The sequence below is a fragment of the Bos taurus genome, chromosome 2 (genome assembly GCF_002263795.3).
Source record: "Bos taurus isolate L1 Dominette 01449 registration number 42190680 breed Hereford chromosome 2, ARS-UCD2.0, whole genome shotgun sequence".
Classification (NCBI taxonomy): Eukaryota; Metazoa; Chordata; class Mammalia; order Artiodactyla; family Bovidae; genus Bos; species Bos taurus.
In genome coordinates this window covers 56,147,781-56,165,783 of record NC_037329.1, presented here as the reverse complement: position 1 = coordinate 56,165,783, position 18,003 = coordinate 56,147,781, and the positions used below count along the sequence as shown (strand labels likewise).

The following is an 18,003-nucleotide window of genomic DNA, read 5'->3' as shown; positions in this document are numbered from 1 at the left end:
AAAAAGGCATTTAGAATATTCCCCATAGTAACTGTAAAGCAATGACATCACAATAATGGCTCTTCGATGCTCTCTTTAAAAAAGAAAAAAAATAATCCTACTGATTATCCATTCATGCATTACTTCTGAAACTATTTATTGTTTATCTTTATTCCCCACAGCAACTTAGCAACTTAACTAGCAGATAGTAATCAACATTTGTTAACACTGAGTTGGATAACTCCAATTTGAACAAAAGAGATAAAAGATGAAAAAAGAATGTAAGCTGGAAAAGTTCAGTAAATCATTATGCTCTGAGTAGAATTTCATCCAGTTAAGTAATATCCTATTATGTGATTATTATGAAAAAGTCATGAATATCTCCAAAGTGGGGGTGAGGAAATTGAATAGAGCATTGCTTACTAAAGATCACATTTCTAACTGGAGCAGTGAGCTTTGTTATGAAGGCTTTTCCCCTAATTAAAATATATCTGTAAAACATCAAATGCAGTATTCATTCATCAGGAGGGATATCACCCAGCAGGCCAGGATTTTCAAAGCTGATTTTTTTTTTTTTCCTGTGGAATGGGACTTTTCCAGTGAAGTGATAAAGAATGCTTTGAACATTTTGAAATAGCCACAGGGTCTTCTTTCTTCTGTGGGTAGTATCCAGAATCGCTTCATCTGGTGAAAGAAATTCTTTCACTCACTGCAGAAAACTTTAATTCATTACAACCAAAACCAGCAAGATTCAGATGTGTTAATCCTTGTGAAAGGTATGGATTTGAGCATATATTTAGACGTTTAGAATTGTAGTGAAATAATATTATATAAATTATGATGGTCATACTTGACAAGCAATCCTTCTTCACACCATTTACTTATTATGTTTAGAATAAGAGGCTGTTGTGCCCTTATATTTTGTCATCTTTATTTTGATCCTAAAAGTAGAAACTATGTCTCTAAAGTGAATACAATCAATAAAAGAAGAGCAGAGAATGTCTGCATAGGGAACTACTGGAGGAAGAACCTATGATCAGGTTATAAAGGATTGATGTATCAAAAATTATTTTTTATATTAATCTCTCTGGGGCAATTCAGTTATTTTCCTTCCTTCCCCTCAAAAGCAGCTTCACTCAGCCTAGCCACAGAACTTCTATACTGTCTACAGTGATATTGATATGAATCAAGTTTCTGAAACTTATTCTGATGCTAATACATTTTCATAAAATGCAATCATAAAAGGATCAGATTATATAGTAGAAGGAAGCACCAAAGGTATGTGGAAACATGGTCAAAAACTCCTGATAAGACTGTCACTACCACCATCATTATTAGTGTTTTCTGTTGGTTTACTGTCTAAGTACTGTCCATCAGACACTGTCTAACCTCCTAGGTTTATATTTAATGACTTCAAAGAGCTGGTGATGTTATTTAATCTTTAAATATCTGCTCTACATATTATTCATTATCATTAAGTTCATTTTCACTAGAGAAATTTACTAACCTACTCTTTCTGTCTCCAAGAAGTTAAGAAACAACTACTAATCTATGCAGATAACTGAACAGAAAAAAAAAAAAAAAAAAAACCAGAAAACAAAATCCTTGCTAACTGGGAATTTAAATATAGTTTGCAGAATAGGTTTGTAAATATATATCACATATGCTAACTTCTACAATTTACTGTTTTCCATGGAAATTTATTGATTTCTATATTATCACTATTTTCTAAGTACCTATGTGTATCAAACGTTTCAAACATTTGCACAAAGTGATCTAAATATTCTCATACCGCCAAAAATGAGGAAACTGAGCCTCAGGAAAATTAAGTAATGTACCCAAGGTCAACACTTGTTAAGGGTTTAAACTGGTTATAGAATCCAGGTTGTCTGTTGCTAAAATCTGGCCTCTTCCCACCATAGGTTTTATTGGTCCCTATGTCTGACCATCTTTGATTTCAAAGCAAGTTCTATCTCTCTGTTTTCTAATTAACAGAAATTTTAATAGACTATTCAGCATTCTAATTTCACATGACTATTCCAAATGCTTGCAATCCTTTTACATTTAGAATAAAATGATTTTCTAAAGAGCCTTCCTTTCTAAGAATGCAATTTTAAAATATGGACAGGTACAATATGAAGAACACAAAGTTTTAACAAATAACTAGGAATTGTTCTATTGAAAAACTATTTTGATACAAAGTATGTTTATTACAAAATATCAGTAGTTACTATGGATTTGGAGCTTCCCAGGGTGGCACTAATGGTAAAGAATCTGCACGCCAATGGAGGAGACGTAAGAGAAAGGGGTTAGATCTGTGGGTTGGAAAGATCCCCTGGAGGAGGGCATGACAACCCACTTCAGTATTCTTGCCTCGAGAATCCCATGGACAGAGGAGCCTGGTAGGCTATGGTCCATGGGGTCATAAAGAGTCGGACACAAAGTGACTTAGCACACATGTAGAAATAGGGAGAATAGTATTCTTTGCAAATAAAATTACCTCTCTAGTGGCATATTATTTGAAACTTCAACATCTCAGGGTCATTATAAAACCCTGGAAAGTAAATTCAACTCATACAGATGATCAGTTTTCCCTTAAGGAACAAGAGATTGCTAATGATCTAATCACAGCATTTGACCAAATGGCTTATTTGACATTTGATTTGGAAATTTATCAAATACTTTCAAAAATCATTATGGAGTTTTTAAAAGAATCAAATATGTGATGCCAGCTAAAACATGGGATTATGTATATTTAGTAAAAATTCATATATGAATATACTTTTCAAGAAGTTCAAGTTTTTCTTAGTTTTGCATCTATTAAATCCTATTAATAAAATTCTAAAGAAAGATATGTTTGTAAATAAAGGCAGTGTAGATTACACATGGTAGGGTAGGGAGTATTCCACAAATAATGAGATTGGATCAAAGAGCCTTGTTTGATCAAAAAACACGCTAATTTTGGAAAAAATTAACATATCAATCAATAAAATATGCTATATCTGTCTAAATATATTTGGGAAAACCATTTAACCATTTAAAAATCATAGGATAGTTGCCTTTCTGTGATTCAAAGTATTTAGTACAAATAATCTTCTTAAGAAAACCCATCTTTCAATCATCTGTGAAAATCCCCAGTAATTTTTTTAATTTATAGCCATGCATTGCATTAACACATGATTGAACAATGTGTAAAAGCTGAGGGGAAAAATAGGCTTAATATCAGAAGCTCATGTATTGATGCTTAGTTTTTTTTAAAGATTACAGGTCAAAGAAGAATTATTTTAATATTAGATAAAATTGTCTTTACATACAAAAAAAAAATAACTTGGAACATGAATTATATCTTCAAACCTAAAACAAGAAGCACAAGACTTGGTTGGATGAGAGATGGAAAAATCTGCTTTTATAAATTTAATCCTTCAAGCATAGAATAATAAATATTAATATTAACAAAAAGCATATCCAATGCTTATGCTATATGTGAATTTAGCATAATTAGAACAAAAGACTTATATCTTACAATAGATTTAACAGTTTCTACCATCAGTGCCCAATCACACAAGTTTTTTTTTGTTTATTTGTTTTGTTCATTTGTTTGGCTTTGACACTCAGCTTGTGGTATCTCAGTTTGCCAACCAAGGACTGAAGCTGGGCCCTGGCAGTAAAAGTGCTGAATCCCACCCACTAGACCACCAGGGAACTGGCCCCTCCATCATATACTGCCGGGGTCCAGCCCCGGCTGATCCAGGGTATGCGAAGTGGGAACGGCGTCGGCGAGGATCAGGATACAATAGTTTCAATTAGATATTAATTAGAGATGTAAAGAGTAATAGAATGAGGATAGCTCAGTAGGAAAATTCAGTGGAAAAAAGAGGCTGACTGGCTTGGTTTATGCGGGAGACCAATAAAACTTCAAGACAAGAAGTTTGCACCACTTACTTAGGCCGCAGGCATCCTTCCGTTCTCCCAAAGGACAGGAGACACTGAGGCCTCCCCGGTTGGATCTTAGAAGCCCAGGCATAATTAGTAAGCATGGCGGGTTCCGCGCTCCAGATGGGGACTCAGCCAGAGTGAGAGAGCGAGCGACATGGGGAGACCAATATTTCGAGAAACTGATCCCAATTCTTTATTTTCCATGGTCTACTTTTATACACTGAGATGTTATGCAAAAATTACACGGGGTCAGCAGTCCTGACTTTGACAAAAGTATGTATGTGCTTCATACAAATGTATACAGAGGTCTTAGGGGTGTTACATCATCTTCTGGCCAGGGGGCCTGCTGACAATTTATGACCCTCTCCTTGTGACAGCGGTCAGTCAACCAGGACACTTATTTCTCCAGGGGTGATTATTCTTAAAACAGACTCCACCCAAATAAAGTTACATTCCTATAGGGTGAGGGTGTAGTGGGTTTTAGTTAAGGAAAGAATTTACTTAGCCTAAGGTCTAACGTGATTAATATCAAAGGTTAATACTTATTTCTTCTATATATTCATTAATGTGTGTAAGGGCAGGGGATATGGAGACTTAGCAACAAACATTGGCTTAACAAATGAAAAACCCTTCACCAATATAATTTCTAATCAGCCCACTATACTTATACTAATAGTTTTCTAACTTTTCTAAGGAACCTGTTTTTAGAAGGTTTAAAGCATCTCGTGCCTCTCACGGTTGGGAGGCTGTGAGCAGTCACATGTGGCCGGACAAGTCTGTCAGGCAGGCTAGAGAAACTTCAGAGGAGTTTGTAGGTTAAAACACTCTTGTCACACCCAGGAGTTTTTATTAACTGGAGCTCCAAGTTAACTCCTTCTCTGAAAGAGGTGGTGGGGGACAGCCCCCCGTAAAGTCAGAGGTGTAGATGAGCACAAAGTAGTAAAGAAGGCAGGCTCTGGTTATGGGGGTAGATGCTCGAGGAGTTCCAGGGGGACTCCTGAGGCTCGATCCCGCCTTTGCGTATGTCGAGCCTCCTTCCTCATGACCTTTGCCATGGGCCGAGTGCCTCACTCTGGCCCCCGACAATATACTCTTTATTAGCCACAGAAAAATGATAGCGTCCAATCTGCTTTCTTTCACTGTTTGCTAAAACAAAAAGGTAAGTTAAACTCTGACTTTAAAATGATAGCTACTGTATTGAAAAGTAATACAGAATGGCTTAGCATTTATAATTGTTTCAGTTATGTGGACTCCAGTATTCTTGGGGCTTCCCTGGTGGCTCAGACAGTAAAGAATCTGCTTGCAATACCTAGGCTCAATCCCTAGGTTGGGAAGATCCCCTGGAGAAGGGAATGGCTACACACTTCAGTATTCTTGCCTGGAGAAATCCATGGACAGAGGAACCTGGTGGGCTAAGATCCATGGGGTTGCAAAGAGTCAGACATGACTGAGTGACTAACATTTTCATTTGCTGCTACCTGTATTAGAATAGATAATCACATTCTGAAAAATATTTTAAATATATATGTTTAAGTATATAAGCTAAAGTGTTTTATTTTTAATATGTATCATTGGGGAAAAGTAAGCATGCCATTTGAAAAATAAAAAAGTAAAAACAAAGCAACCAAGTGACAAATATGTCATTTTTATATTGCTACGTGTTAGAAAAATTTTACTTTTTCAGACAAAACATATTTATAACAATTTGTGTAAGGCTTAGAAATTCACTTCTGATTTGTTTCCTTATTCCTCATCTTGACTATCAGAGTACAGATGGAAAGGTCCTATTTCCATCATGTTTAATAAATCAAAATACCATACATAAATTATGAATAAAAAGCTATTTACCTGCATGGAAATCTATTCCCACAGCAAATGAAGTTCCTGAGATAGGCATCAAAGCATCCATTTTGTCACTTGGTTCCAGAGGTATTCCCCTGATTCCTTCATGAACAGAGTACATAAGAAATGACTCTATACCTAAATTTAAAAGAAAACAAAAGCAAAATGAATATTTAATATTGAAATCATTCCATTGGCAGGAGGGGGGATCAAGATGGCAAAGTCGAAAGACCCTGAACTTACCTCCTCCCAAAGGAATCCAAAATTACAACTACTTACAGACCATCTGCTTATGAGAACATTCTAAAAATTCTCAGAAAAGATTTTCCACTTTTTCCTTTATATCTTTATAAATATATAAAGAAAGAATCACAAAAACATGGGTAGGATGGGCAGAGACATGGTCTTGTCAGTCAGGAAACACACCTACTCCCCGGGAGGAGGAGGATTCACAACCACAGGGGTGCTTCCTAAGGAGTGAAGGGTCTGAGCCCCACACAGGGCTCCCCAGCCCAAGGATCCTGCCCTTAAAGACAAGCCACCAGAAAGCTGAGTTTGAAAAACAGCTGAACTTGTTTTGGAGAGCCAAAGATATACAGGACACAGAGGCTTCTCTTTTACAGAGTGGACACAAAATCTCACATATTGTCAGTACCAGCAAGAGACAGTAGTTTGAAAGGTGCTTGGGTCAGATCCGCTTGGTGATCTTGGAGAGCCTCCTTGAGAGGCAGGAGGAAATTGGGAAGCCCCCTGGGGACTGACAGTCTGGCAGCAGCCACTTTAGGGATCTTGGTATCGTTCTCAAACTATCCAAAAAATATTCCATAGGAAGGAACACCTCCAAATTATTTCTATGAGAACAGCATCACCCTAATTCCAAAACCAGGCAAAGATACCACAAGAAGATAAAAATGATAGGCCAATATCACTGATGAGCGTAGATATGAAAATCCTCACTAAATGTTAACAAATTGGATTTAACAATATGTTGAAAGGATCATACATCATGATCAGGTGTTAATTATGCAAGGGATTCAAGGATAGTTCAATGTCTATAAATCAATCAATGTGACACATCATGTTAACAAAATAAAGAATAAAAAATTATATGGTAATCTCAATAAACAAAGATAAAGCTGACTCTGGTTGCCTAAAAACTGTATCGATGAAATAAATGCACTAGAGATAAGATTTTCAAAACCTTATACCTCGACATGACATGCGGTTCTTTTGGAGATAATATCCCACTGTACACATGCAAGTTCTTGTAGTTTCTGATGTTGGTAAACAAAGCTGAGAACATCCACCATTATTTAGTTGGCAGGAATTGCTGCCTGAAAAGTAGAAAAACAAACAAAAGAAACATAAAAATCAAGAAAAGTTTATAAACATGATTTTACTGATTTATAAATGCTGCTGCTTCATATTGGTTAGTATCATGTTTTATTCCCTCAAATAATTTGAAGTAGCAGATTATGGTTGAAGTCTGTCTTTCCATAAAAAGCACAGTATACTGATTACAGAAAACAATACTATAATCAATTTAGAGTGTTGATTCTAAAGGAAATCAACCTGAATATTAATTGAAAGGACTAATGCTGATGCTGAAGCTCTAATACTTTGGCCACTTGATGCAAAGAGCCGACTCATGGAAAAGACCCTGATGCTGGGAAAGGGATTGAAGGCATGAGGAGAAGGGGACAACAGAGGATGAGATGGTTGAATGTTATCACCGACTCATCCACATGAGTTTGCGCAAACTCTGGGAGACAGTAGAGGACAGGGAAGCCTGGTATACTGCAGTCCCTGGGGTTGCAAAGAGTCAGATATGACTTAGCAGCTGAATGACAATAGACTAGATGTTAACTGTTCCCACTAAAAGAAAAGAAATGATAACTATGTGATGTAACAACTAGCACTACAGTAGTAACCATATTGCGATATAAAAAATATTAAATCAACACACTATACATTTAACCAGCTATCTGTCAATTATATATTAGTAAATATATATTTACAATAATTAATAATTAATATTTTGCAAAGTGAGATACATGAGAGAATTCACAGTGACAGAAAAGTAAGAGGCAATGGGTGTGTCATGAATGTGGTCATAGACTCTAATACTTTAAGGCCACATAAACCAGGAAATCTCTTTTCTAAATTCTAAATTTCACTTCAACTCTACAGTTACTTCATTTTCAAGAATACTTGATCCAACTGAATCAAATAAACAGTTATTAATTTATATTACTTACTCAAAGATTATACCATTAAAAGTAAGGAGATATATATATATATATAAAATTTCTTAAAAGCAAGGAACTAACTTACCATTTCAAGGAACATAATCTTCCAAAATAAATTTAAACACACCCATAAGAGTTATCTAACTAATTGGCATATTAATTTTCCTTATTCCTGTGTTGTAGCAATAACAAATATTAGTCAGTTAATCAGAGTTAGGCATTCTATAAAGATGTTCCATTGAATTTACTAGGCCCAATGTGCTAATTAAAGCTGGTAGCATGAAGTAAGTAATTTACAATCTTATCCAGCAAGTTCATTAAATATCCCAGTTTTATAACATTTTTATTATTCTAGGACATGCAATGACATTTGCTGGATGTTCAAACACTGATATGAAGTACAATAAATCCAATGAGAATTACAAAACATGATGAAAGCTGTATATCAATAGTGCTCTATGGAAAATTCAAAACACCAATGCAGCTCATTATTTCTAATCTCCTGAATTCAAGATAGTCTGAAGGGATTTAATTGTTCAATCAAACCTGTCACATGCTCTGTCATTTTTGAAGTGTGAAATAGGCTCAACTGGGACATTTTCTGATTTCCCATAACTGGCAGTTGTTCTTACGTAGATTCACATACTATGATTTGCCTTGAACTTTTGAAATGATTACCTTTGTTTCCTTTATAAACTAATAAAGATTAATTGATTTATCCCTTTTTACCAAGCTGACATAATAATAAGATGAACTTTCAGCTCTATTTCTATTTTAGTGATGAGCCAATAATTTTTATAGATCTATAATAATTCTATACTGACCCAATACTTATTTCATTTTATAGGAAGCATGTGAATAGATAAGTGAAAGGCAAAGAGAAAGGGAAATATATACCCAACTGAATGCAGAGTTCCAAGGAATAGTAAGGAGAGATAAGACAGCCTTGTTAAGTGAACTACAGCACAACTGTGCTCATTTCACGTGTTAGCTAGATTATGCTCGAAATCCTTTAAGCTAGGCTTCAATAGTACATGAACTGAGAACTTTCAGATGTACAAGCTGGATTTAGAAAAGGCAGAGGAACCAGAGATCAAATTGCCAACATCTGTTGGATCACAGAAAGCAAGAGAATTCCAGAAAAACATCTACTTCTGTTTCATTGACTACACTAAAGCCTTTGACTGTGTGGAACACAATAAAAAGTAGAAAAATTATAAAGTGAAGAGAATACCAGACCATTTTACCTGCCTCCTGAGAAACCTGCATGCAGGCCAAGAAGCAACAGTTAGAACAGACATGGAACAATGGACTGGTTAAAAATTGGGAAAGGGATACTTCAAGGCTGTATACACTCACTCTGCTTATTTAACTTATATGCAGAGTAATAATGCAAAATGCTGGCTGAAGTAATTACAAGCTGGAATCAAGATTGCCAGGAGAAATATTAATAACCTCAGATGTGCAGATGACACCATCCTAATGTCAGATGGTGAAGAGGAACTAAAGAGTCTATTGAGGGTGAAACAGGGAGAGTGGAAAAAGCTGGCTTAAAACTCAACATTCAAAAAACGAAGATCATGGCATATAGTCCTATCACTTCATGGCAAATAGACTGGGAAACAGTGGAAACACTGACAGACTTAATTTTTTGGGTCCAAAACCAATGTGGATGATGACTGCAGCTATGAAATTATAACACATTTGCTTTCTTGGAAGAAAAGCTATGGCACACCTAGGCAACATTAAAAGGCAGAGACATCACCGTTGACAAAGGTCCATATAGTCAAAGCTATAGTTTTTCCAATAGTCATGTACAGATATGAGAGTTGCACCATAAAGGAGGCTGAGCACAAAAGAACTGATGTTTTCAAACTGTGGTGCTGGAGAAGACACTTGAGAGTCCCTGGGACAGCAAGGAGATCAAACCAGTCAATCCTAAAGGAAATAAACCCTGAATATTCATTAGAAGGACTGATGCTGAAGCTGAAACTCCAATACTGTGGCCACCTGATGCTAAAAGCCTACTCACTGGAAAAGACCCTGATGCTGGGAAAGATTGAGGAGAAGGGGACGGCAGAGAATTAGATGGTTGGATGGCATCTCTGACTCAATGGACATGAATTTGAGCAAACTCCTGGAGATAGTGAAGGACAGGGAAGCCTGGTGTTCTGCAGTACAAAGAGTCAGACGTGACTGAGCAACATGTGAATGTATATTAACACAATGCCAATCTATAGCAATATGCATTTAGCTATAGATTTTTTTCCAACTACCATTGAACAGTGAAAATCTGACAAGTGATACTTATCTATAAATTTTGAAAAAACAAATGAACAGCAGAGGAAACAGAGGAATTAAAGAAATAAAGAATAATGGATTAGAGAATTATTTATAAAAACAAAAGAAAATACAGAGTTATATATAACCTTGATATCCAAAATGCATGAAGAATGAAGAAAAAGGAACTTCTGTGATTGTGTATTTTAAAACATAATAATAATAGAAATATGCAATAAGATATAATTATTTTTATAAATAATAAAATTCACTATGCTAATAATGTTGTTCAGTAATAATACATGTTGTATATTATTTGCTTAGTCTCTAAGAGAAAAAGTAAAATAAAAATAATTTTTAATAATATCTTTGCCTATTAAACATAAATTTAATGCAGAAAATAATAGAGATTTTTTTTTAAGGAATAATTTAGGCTGTGAATATCTAGCACATTAGAAAAAGTGCTTTGGCTTAATATTTTGCAGTGATATAGATGTTCAAACTTCATTCCTCAATTCACTAGTGGAACTAGAAAAGTCCACTTGGCTAAGGAGAAGTCTCAGCTCTCCAGTGATCTGTATCAAGAATGATAAATGAAGTAACTAATTGTACTTTGAAATCTGAAGTGGTAGTACTGTTAACACCTTAAGTAGTCCTAAATTGCTCATATTTCATACTAATGAAGCTTTTAAACTACCTGCTATGATTCTGTTAATGGGGTTGTCTTTAATACAGATGCTTTTATCAGCATATTCTTTGGTAGAAACAGTATTTTAAGTTTAATATTATCATACCATTAATTTCTAAGTGTTAGAGGTCCTGGGCAGTTTGGAAATACTTTCACAGTGCATGGAAGCCCCAGCTCTACCTATAGAATCAAATCCTTAAAAGATTAATGGGTCTTGTTAAAATGAACAATGTGAGACAAGCATAATATACTGAATTTTTCTTCCAAGAAACTTCATTGCAACTGTATCTACAAAAAATGGACTATTTTATTAATTTATAATTTTCAACAAAGTTTGTGTGTGTTCTTTTGAAGAAGTAAATACATGTTTGTTTAATGTTTGGAAATATAATCTCCCCTTTTCTAATTTGTAGTTTACATTTGTTGAATGTTTTCAGATATAATTTCATTCAGTGTAGACTATAAACTTAAATTTATCACAATACTGTAAGTTTTTACACTTAACAAATACATTGTATTGAAATCCATAAAAATGCAATCATATTTTATTTATTGAGTACCAGTATTTTATTTCCAGTTATATGATCTATTCTCCAAGGCTTGAATGTCAGTAAAATCATTTATTTTGATTCAGAATTTTTTCTATTAAATAATTCCTAGTGAAAACACTCATTCATTATTACAGACAATAACAAAAAAGAATCAGAGAATAAATACAGATTTGTGCATATGAGTTTGGATGTCAGCGTCATCTCAACCATGAATAGATCTCAGTAATCAGATTGTTTTGCAAAGTAATTTTTTTTCTTAAAAATATTTTTTTCCTTGATAAAAAAAATACATTCCATGCTACTACTGGCAATAAAGGATTCCAGACTAAAATTTGGCCCATACTCTATTCAGAAAAGGCAATCCTGAATCTGGTTTTCATTTTGCCTCTGGATGTACAGGATGATTTTCATTTGGTATCTCCCAATAAATTAATTCTGCCTGCTTGATTGTTGTCACCTGTCTTCAGAATTAGTGCACCCTTTGGTTCACTATTCTTTTTTATTGTCTTTAAAATTTTTTTTTTTCTTATCTCTACCCTTATCTGCTTTGGTCTACATGCCCAAATCTGTTAGATAAAAATCTTTTTAAATTTTCTGGATATTTTTTCCTAAGCAGAAAAATATATGAACAAAAGTATTTTCATGGCCGCGATATAAGTAAGACAGTAGAATATAGAAGAATATTTTTTTTCTGGGAAGGGAGTCCTGCTAATGTCATGGATCATGAACCAAAAACTAAGAAAAAACAAGCAGGTGTGGGGCCATACTGCCTGGCATCTCTAATCTAATTGCCATTTGGGCAATGTGACAAGTCCACCTATGTAAACCATCTGTTAGTTCTCTCACTCCATTTCACTGCATACCACTTGGAAAAGGAGAAACAAAAAAGCAAAATGCTTAGAGTCAAACAATGTAGTGCTTTTGGTTATAAAATGCTTGTATCAACATAGTCCATTTGAAGTCCCTTAGTTCATCCATTTTCTGGGCATAATTATACTTTGAATATATTTTGCTGGGATTTTAAAATTATTTTCATATTCTTAAATCAAGAGCTGAATAGACCTCTTTGAAGACCTGACAAATTCAGGTTCCTTGGGCAGCTTTGCTAACATTTTGAAAGCTGACTATATACCTTATGTTAAAGTTATTTCTTCTGCAGTATTAAGCAGTATTTGCCTCCCTCCCTCCCCCCTTTTTTTATTAGGAGGAAAATAGGAAACATCAATTGTTGACTTGAGAAAATTGTATGAATAATTATGTATTCAAAAGGCAGCACAAATTCATTACCATGTGACTTACCTTGCTGAGCTTCTTTATCATACACTTTCATATGAACAACCCCAGAAGTCTTATTTCTTAGAACGGTGGGGTTTCTTCCATCTCTTTTGCTGCAGGTTCCCAGCTGAGCTAAGTTTTGGTCTGCCCACCACAGTTTCTTATCTATAAAAATGAAAAGATTTTTTTAATGAAAAAGATAATCATCTTATTAAATAATATTAAAGAACTACTAAACTCTAATGTTTTCTGATTTCTTTGGTTAAATTCCCAAACTCTGTTTCTAAGGGAAACAGCACAATCACTTTTACTTTTAAAAATACTTATCACAGTACATTCTATTGTTTAAATTTTCCTTCTTTTACTCCAATTAGAGATTATTGACTTTAACTTTTCTTTTTCTTAAAAAATACATGATATAAGTAAAGGTATAGTTCAAATGAATATGGAATACAGATTTTATTATTTACAATCTAAACCATGATTATAGTAGTATTGTACTGTATCTGTAAATGAACAGTAAAATCCAACAAAATACCTAAACTGTGAAAAAGATTGTTCTCTAAGTTCTATATAAAGCATGTAAGCTTTTAATCACTGGTACTCCACAATATTGGATTCTTCACAGTTATAGTGACTTATTTTTTGTACAGTTCATGCTCATTTCTCCAAAATTTTATAAATGAATACTATTAACTGGTATTGAATGTTTACTTTGTAATAGAGAATATACAATGTGCCTCAGATTAAAATTAGCCAGGTAGCTAGAACTGTAGTCAATTTTTATGCTTGTTATTACAGTATGTCAGACTGTCATATCAAAACTATAGGGATGCTATTATTATTTTCTGAGATTCAAAGAGATTAACTACCTTGGTCAAATTCATATATATGGTCATTCTGTCTCCAAAACTTGAATTCTTTCTAAGAGTCTACTCTTGGTGCATTAAAACATTTAAGGTAATGAAATAATTTTAAATCAAGTTCATAATTTTAAAGGTATTGAACAATCTATTTCAACAATAATGTTCAACAAGACAATTGAGACTACTATCAATTCCAACCAAGAAGTCTGAGTCAGGTTATTGAACTCAGGGAAGAAAATAATAACAATGCAGTCTTTACCTTCAAGGTACAATTATTCTATCAAATGTCAGGATATTTTAGACTGAACCAAAGCTTTGTTTCAGGTACTACCAAAGGAGTAATAACACAGACATTAATGATAACTATCTTTTTCTAAATCTGATTTTATGCAATGTACAATTCTAAACACTATAGATAAATTCATTTAATCTTCACAATTCCATAAAGTAAGTACTAGTATTATTAAGTTCAGTTCAGTTCAGTTGCTCAGTAGTGTCTGACTCTTTGAGACCCCATGGACTGCAACACTCCAGGCTTCCCTGTCCTTCACCAACTCCTGGAGCTTGCTCAAACTCATGTCCATGGAGTTGGTGATGCCATCCAGCCATCTCATCCTCTGTTGCCCCCATCTCCTCCTGCCTTCAGTCTTTCCCAGCATTAGGGTCTTTTCCAATGAGGCAGTTCTTTGCATCAGGTGGCCAAAGTATTGGAGTTTCAGCTTCAGCATCAGTCCTTCCAATGAATATTCAGGACTGATTTCCTTGAGGATGGACTGGATGGATCTCCTTGCAGTCCAAGGGACTCTCAAGAGTCCTCTCTAACACCACAGTTCAAAAGCATCAATACTTCAGCGCTCAGCTTTCTTTATAGTTCAACTCTCATATCCATACATGACTACTGGAAAAACCATAGCTTTGACTAGATGGACCTTTTTAAATCATCTTACAGTTAAGAACATTGAGGCAAATAGAGTTTAAGAAGTTTTTCACAGTATCACGGAATGAATAACAGACCAAGGTTATGAACCAAGCACTGATTTTAGAGTCCATGGCTGTTAATCTCATTTCTACAGTGTCACCTTCCATAGAAGGATAGAGTTCAGTCTTCTTTCTCTTGACATATAATATGGATTTTAGATTATGATGGTGAAGTTGAGTAGCCCATTCACTTAGGTTTTATTAACCCACTGCCAAGGTAATCAGCAATGTTTCAGAAAGTAGCTACTCTAAAGTCCTGGCTCCTGGGGGGCAGAAGAGGATGACACAGAGCAGAATGTTTTCATAAGTATGCAACTGTGCCCTTCAAAACACCTACAGACAAGTGTTTAAAAGTTATGAATCACTGCCCTTTTATCTCCTTCACAGCAAATACTGACACCCTTCTGGAGGTCCTCCACCCTTCTGAAGGACTCTGGGAGGCAAACCTCTGCCTGTCTCAGGAAAGAGTTTACAGCCAAGGTTATATCCTAAGCAGCCACCGATCATCCTAGCTTCACATAAAAAATCCTGGGCAAAGAATCATTAGTCTTCTCTCTTACAGAGTCATGGATGAGGAGGCATGTTCCATAGGGCAAGAATATTATTTAATGAATGAACAAACAAATGAAAAAGACAAACAGAAAATATAATAGAAAAGAGAAAAAGTAAAATATTAGTCTGAAAAGTCCAACAGAGAATTTCCTGGAGGTCCAGTTGTAGGACTCTGCTTCTAGTGCAGGGGGCATGGGTTTAACCCCCAGTGGGGGAACTAAGATTCCATATGACATGCAACCCAGTCTCCCCACAAATAAATAAAATGTCCTATAGCCAGTATCATCAGACTGTACTTGCAACAATTAGATTCACTACTTCCATGAAGTTACAGGGAATAAAAAAAAAAGGCTAGTTTTACTTTAAAATGTCCTTAATTGAAAAGTAACAAGCATCAGTTTTGTTCAGTCCAGGCCTATTTATTATTCTGAGTAACAAAATTGGGAGCCTGTGCATACAGAAAGCACTTTGGGTGCATCAGTTCAGTTCAGTCTCTCAGTTGTGTCCGAGTCTTTGTGACCCCATGAACCACAGCTCGCCAGGCCTCCCTGTTCATCACCAACTGCTGGATTCTACAAAAACCCATGTCTATTGAGTCAGTGATGCCATCCATCCAACCATCTCATCCTCTGTCCCATTCTCCTCCTGCCCTCAATCTTTCCCAGCATCAGGGTCTTTTAAAATGAGTCAGCTCTCCGCATCAGGTGGCCAAAGTATTGGAGTTTCAGCTTCAACATCAGTCCTTCCAATGAACACCCAGGACTTATCTCCTCTAGAATGGACTGGTTGGATCTCCTTGCAGTCCAAGGGACTCTCAAGAGTCTTCTCCAACACCACCGTTCAAAATCATCAGTTCTTCGGTGCTCAGCTTTCTTCACAGTCCAACTTGCACATTCATACATGACCACTGGAAAAACCATAGCCTTGACTACATGGACCTTTTTGACAAATAATGTCTCTGCTTTTGAATATGCTATCTAGGTTGGCCATAACTTTCCTTCCAAGGAGTAAGCGTCTTTTAATTTCATGGCTGCAATCACCATCTGCAGTGATTTGCAGTGACAAAAATAAAGTCAGCTACTGTTTCCACTGTTTTCCCATCTATTTGCCATGAAGTGATGGGACCAGATGCCATGATGTTAGTTTTCTGAATGTTGAGCTCTAAGTCACCTTTTTCACTCTCCTCTTTCACTTTCATAAGAGGCTCTTTATTTCTTCTTCACTTTCTGCCATAAGGGTGGTGTCATCTACATATCTGAGGTTATTGATATTTCTCCTGGCAATCCTGATTCTAGCTTGTGCTTCTTCCAGCCCAGCGTTTCTCATGATGTACTCTGCATATAAGCTAAATAAGCACAGACACAATATACAGACTTGACGTATTCCTTTTCCTATTTGGAACCAGTCTGTTGTTCCATGTTCAGTTCTAACTATTGCTTCCTGACCTCCATATAGGTTTCACAAGAGGCAAGTCAGGTGGTCTGGTATTCCCAGCTATGGAAGAATTTTCCACAGTTTATTGTGATCCACACAGTCAAAGGCTTTGGCGTAGTCAATAAAGCAGAAATAGATGTTTTTCTGGAACTCTCTTGCTTTTTCCATGATCCAGTGGATGTTGGCAATTTGATCTCTGGTTCCTCTGCCTTTTCTAAAACCAGCTTGAACATCTGGAAATTCACGGTTCACATATTGCTGAAGCCTGGCTTGGAGAATTTTGAGCATTACTTTACTAGTGTGTGAGATGAGTGCAATTGTGTGGTACTTTGAGAATTCTTTGGCATTTCCTTTCTTTGGGATTGGAGTGAAAACTGACCTTTTCCAGTCCTGTGGCCACTGCTGAATTTTCCAAATTTGTTGACATATTGAGTGCAGCACTTTCACAGCATCATCTTTCAGGATTTGAAATAGTTCAACTGGAATTCTCTCACTTCCACTAGCTTTGTTCATAGTGATGCTTCCTAAGGCCCACTTGACTTCACATTCCAGGATACCTGGCTCTAGGTGAGTGTGAGTGATCACACGATCGTGATTACCTGGGTCGTGGGTGCATAGTGAACTACAATTGTGTAGAACAAATGTACTTATGAGATAGCTTAAACTGCAGGAAGAATGAGCTACTTTTTTCAAAGGATATCATTTTACCATTGAAAGAATGTCTGACAATCCATGGCTATTCAGACTTAGATATTTGGCAGAAATTTTTCTCAAAAAAAAAAAAAAAGCAGGGGGGGAGTGAACAGTGTTTGACAATAACCAACTTTGAGACTTATTATAAAGCTGTAGTAATTGATACAGTGTTGTATTGTGGAAAGAATAAGATCTATGTCTTTATAGATCCTATGTTCTAGTGAGAGAGATAGACAAGAAATAAACACATAGAAACGGTATATCTAAAATTCCTATAAAGCAACAGCAAATAAATAACCTGATTGAAAATGGGCAAATAAATGAAACATTTCTCTAAAGAAAACTTGCAAGCAAACATCTAACAGGTATATGAAAAAATGCTCAACATCATTAATCATCGGGAAAATGCAAATCAAAACCACAGTGAAATATCACATCACACCTGGCTCTCAAAAAATTACAAACAAAACAAAACAACACAAAAACAAAAAACATAACAATGCTTGCAAGGATGCAAGGATGTGGAGAAACTTAAACTCTTGTACACTGTTGCTAGGAATGTAAAACAGTGCAGACACCATTTAAAATGGTATGGAGATTAGTCAAAAAATTAAAAATACACCATGATATGACCTTGGCCACCTGATGAGAAGAGCTGACTCATTGGAAAAGACCCTGAT

At 35.6% G+C, this 18,003-nt stretch overlaps 1 protein-coding gene across 1 annotated transcript in view; it reads right to left on the bottom strand.

The window, feature by feature from the left end:
• Nucleotides 1–18,003, bottom strand: part of LOC101908548 (low-density lipoprotein receptor-related protein 1B-like) — a 150,169-nt gene that overhangs the window by 54,613 nt on the left and 77,553 nt on the right. The window contains exons 5-7 of the mRNA XM_059877475.1: nt 12,825–12,965; nt 6,966–7,091; nt 5,764–5,895 (exon numbers count right to left, since the gene is read on the bottom strand). Coding sequence (XP_059733458.1) covers nt 5,764–5,895; nt 6,966–7,091; nt 12,825–12,965 — 399 coding nt within the window. The remainder of the gene's footprint in view (nt 1–5,763; nt 5,896–6,965; nt 7,092–12,824; nt 12,966–18,003) is intronic.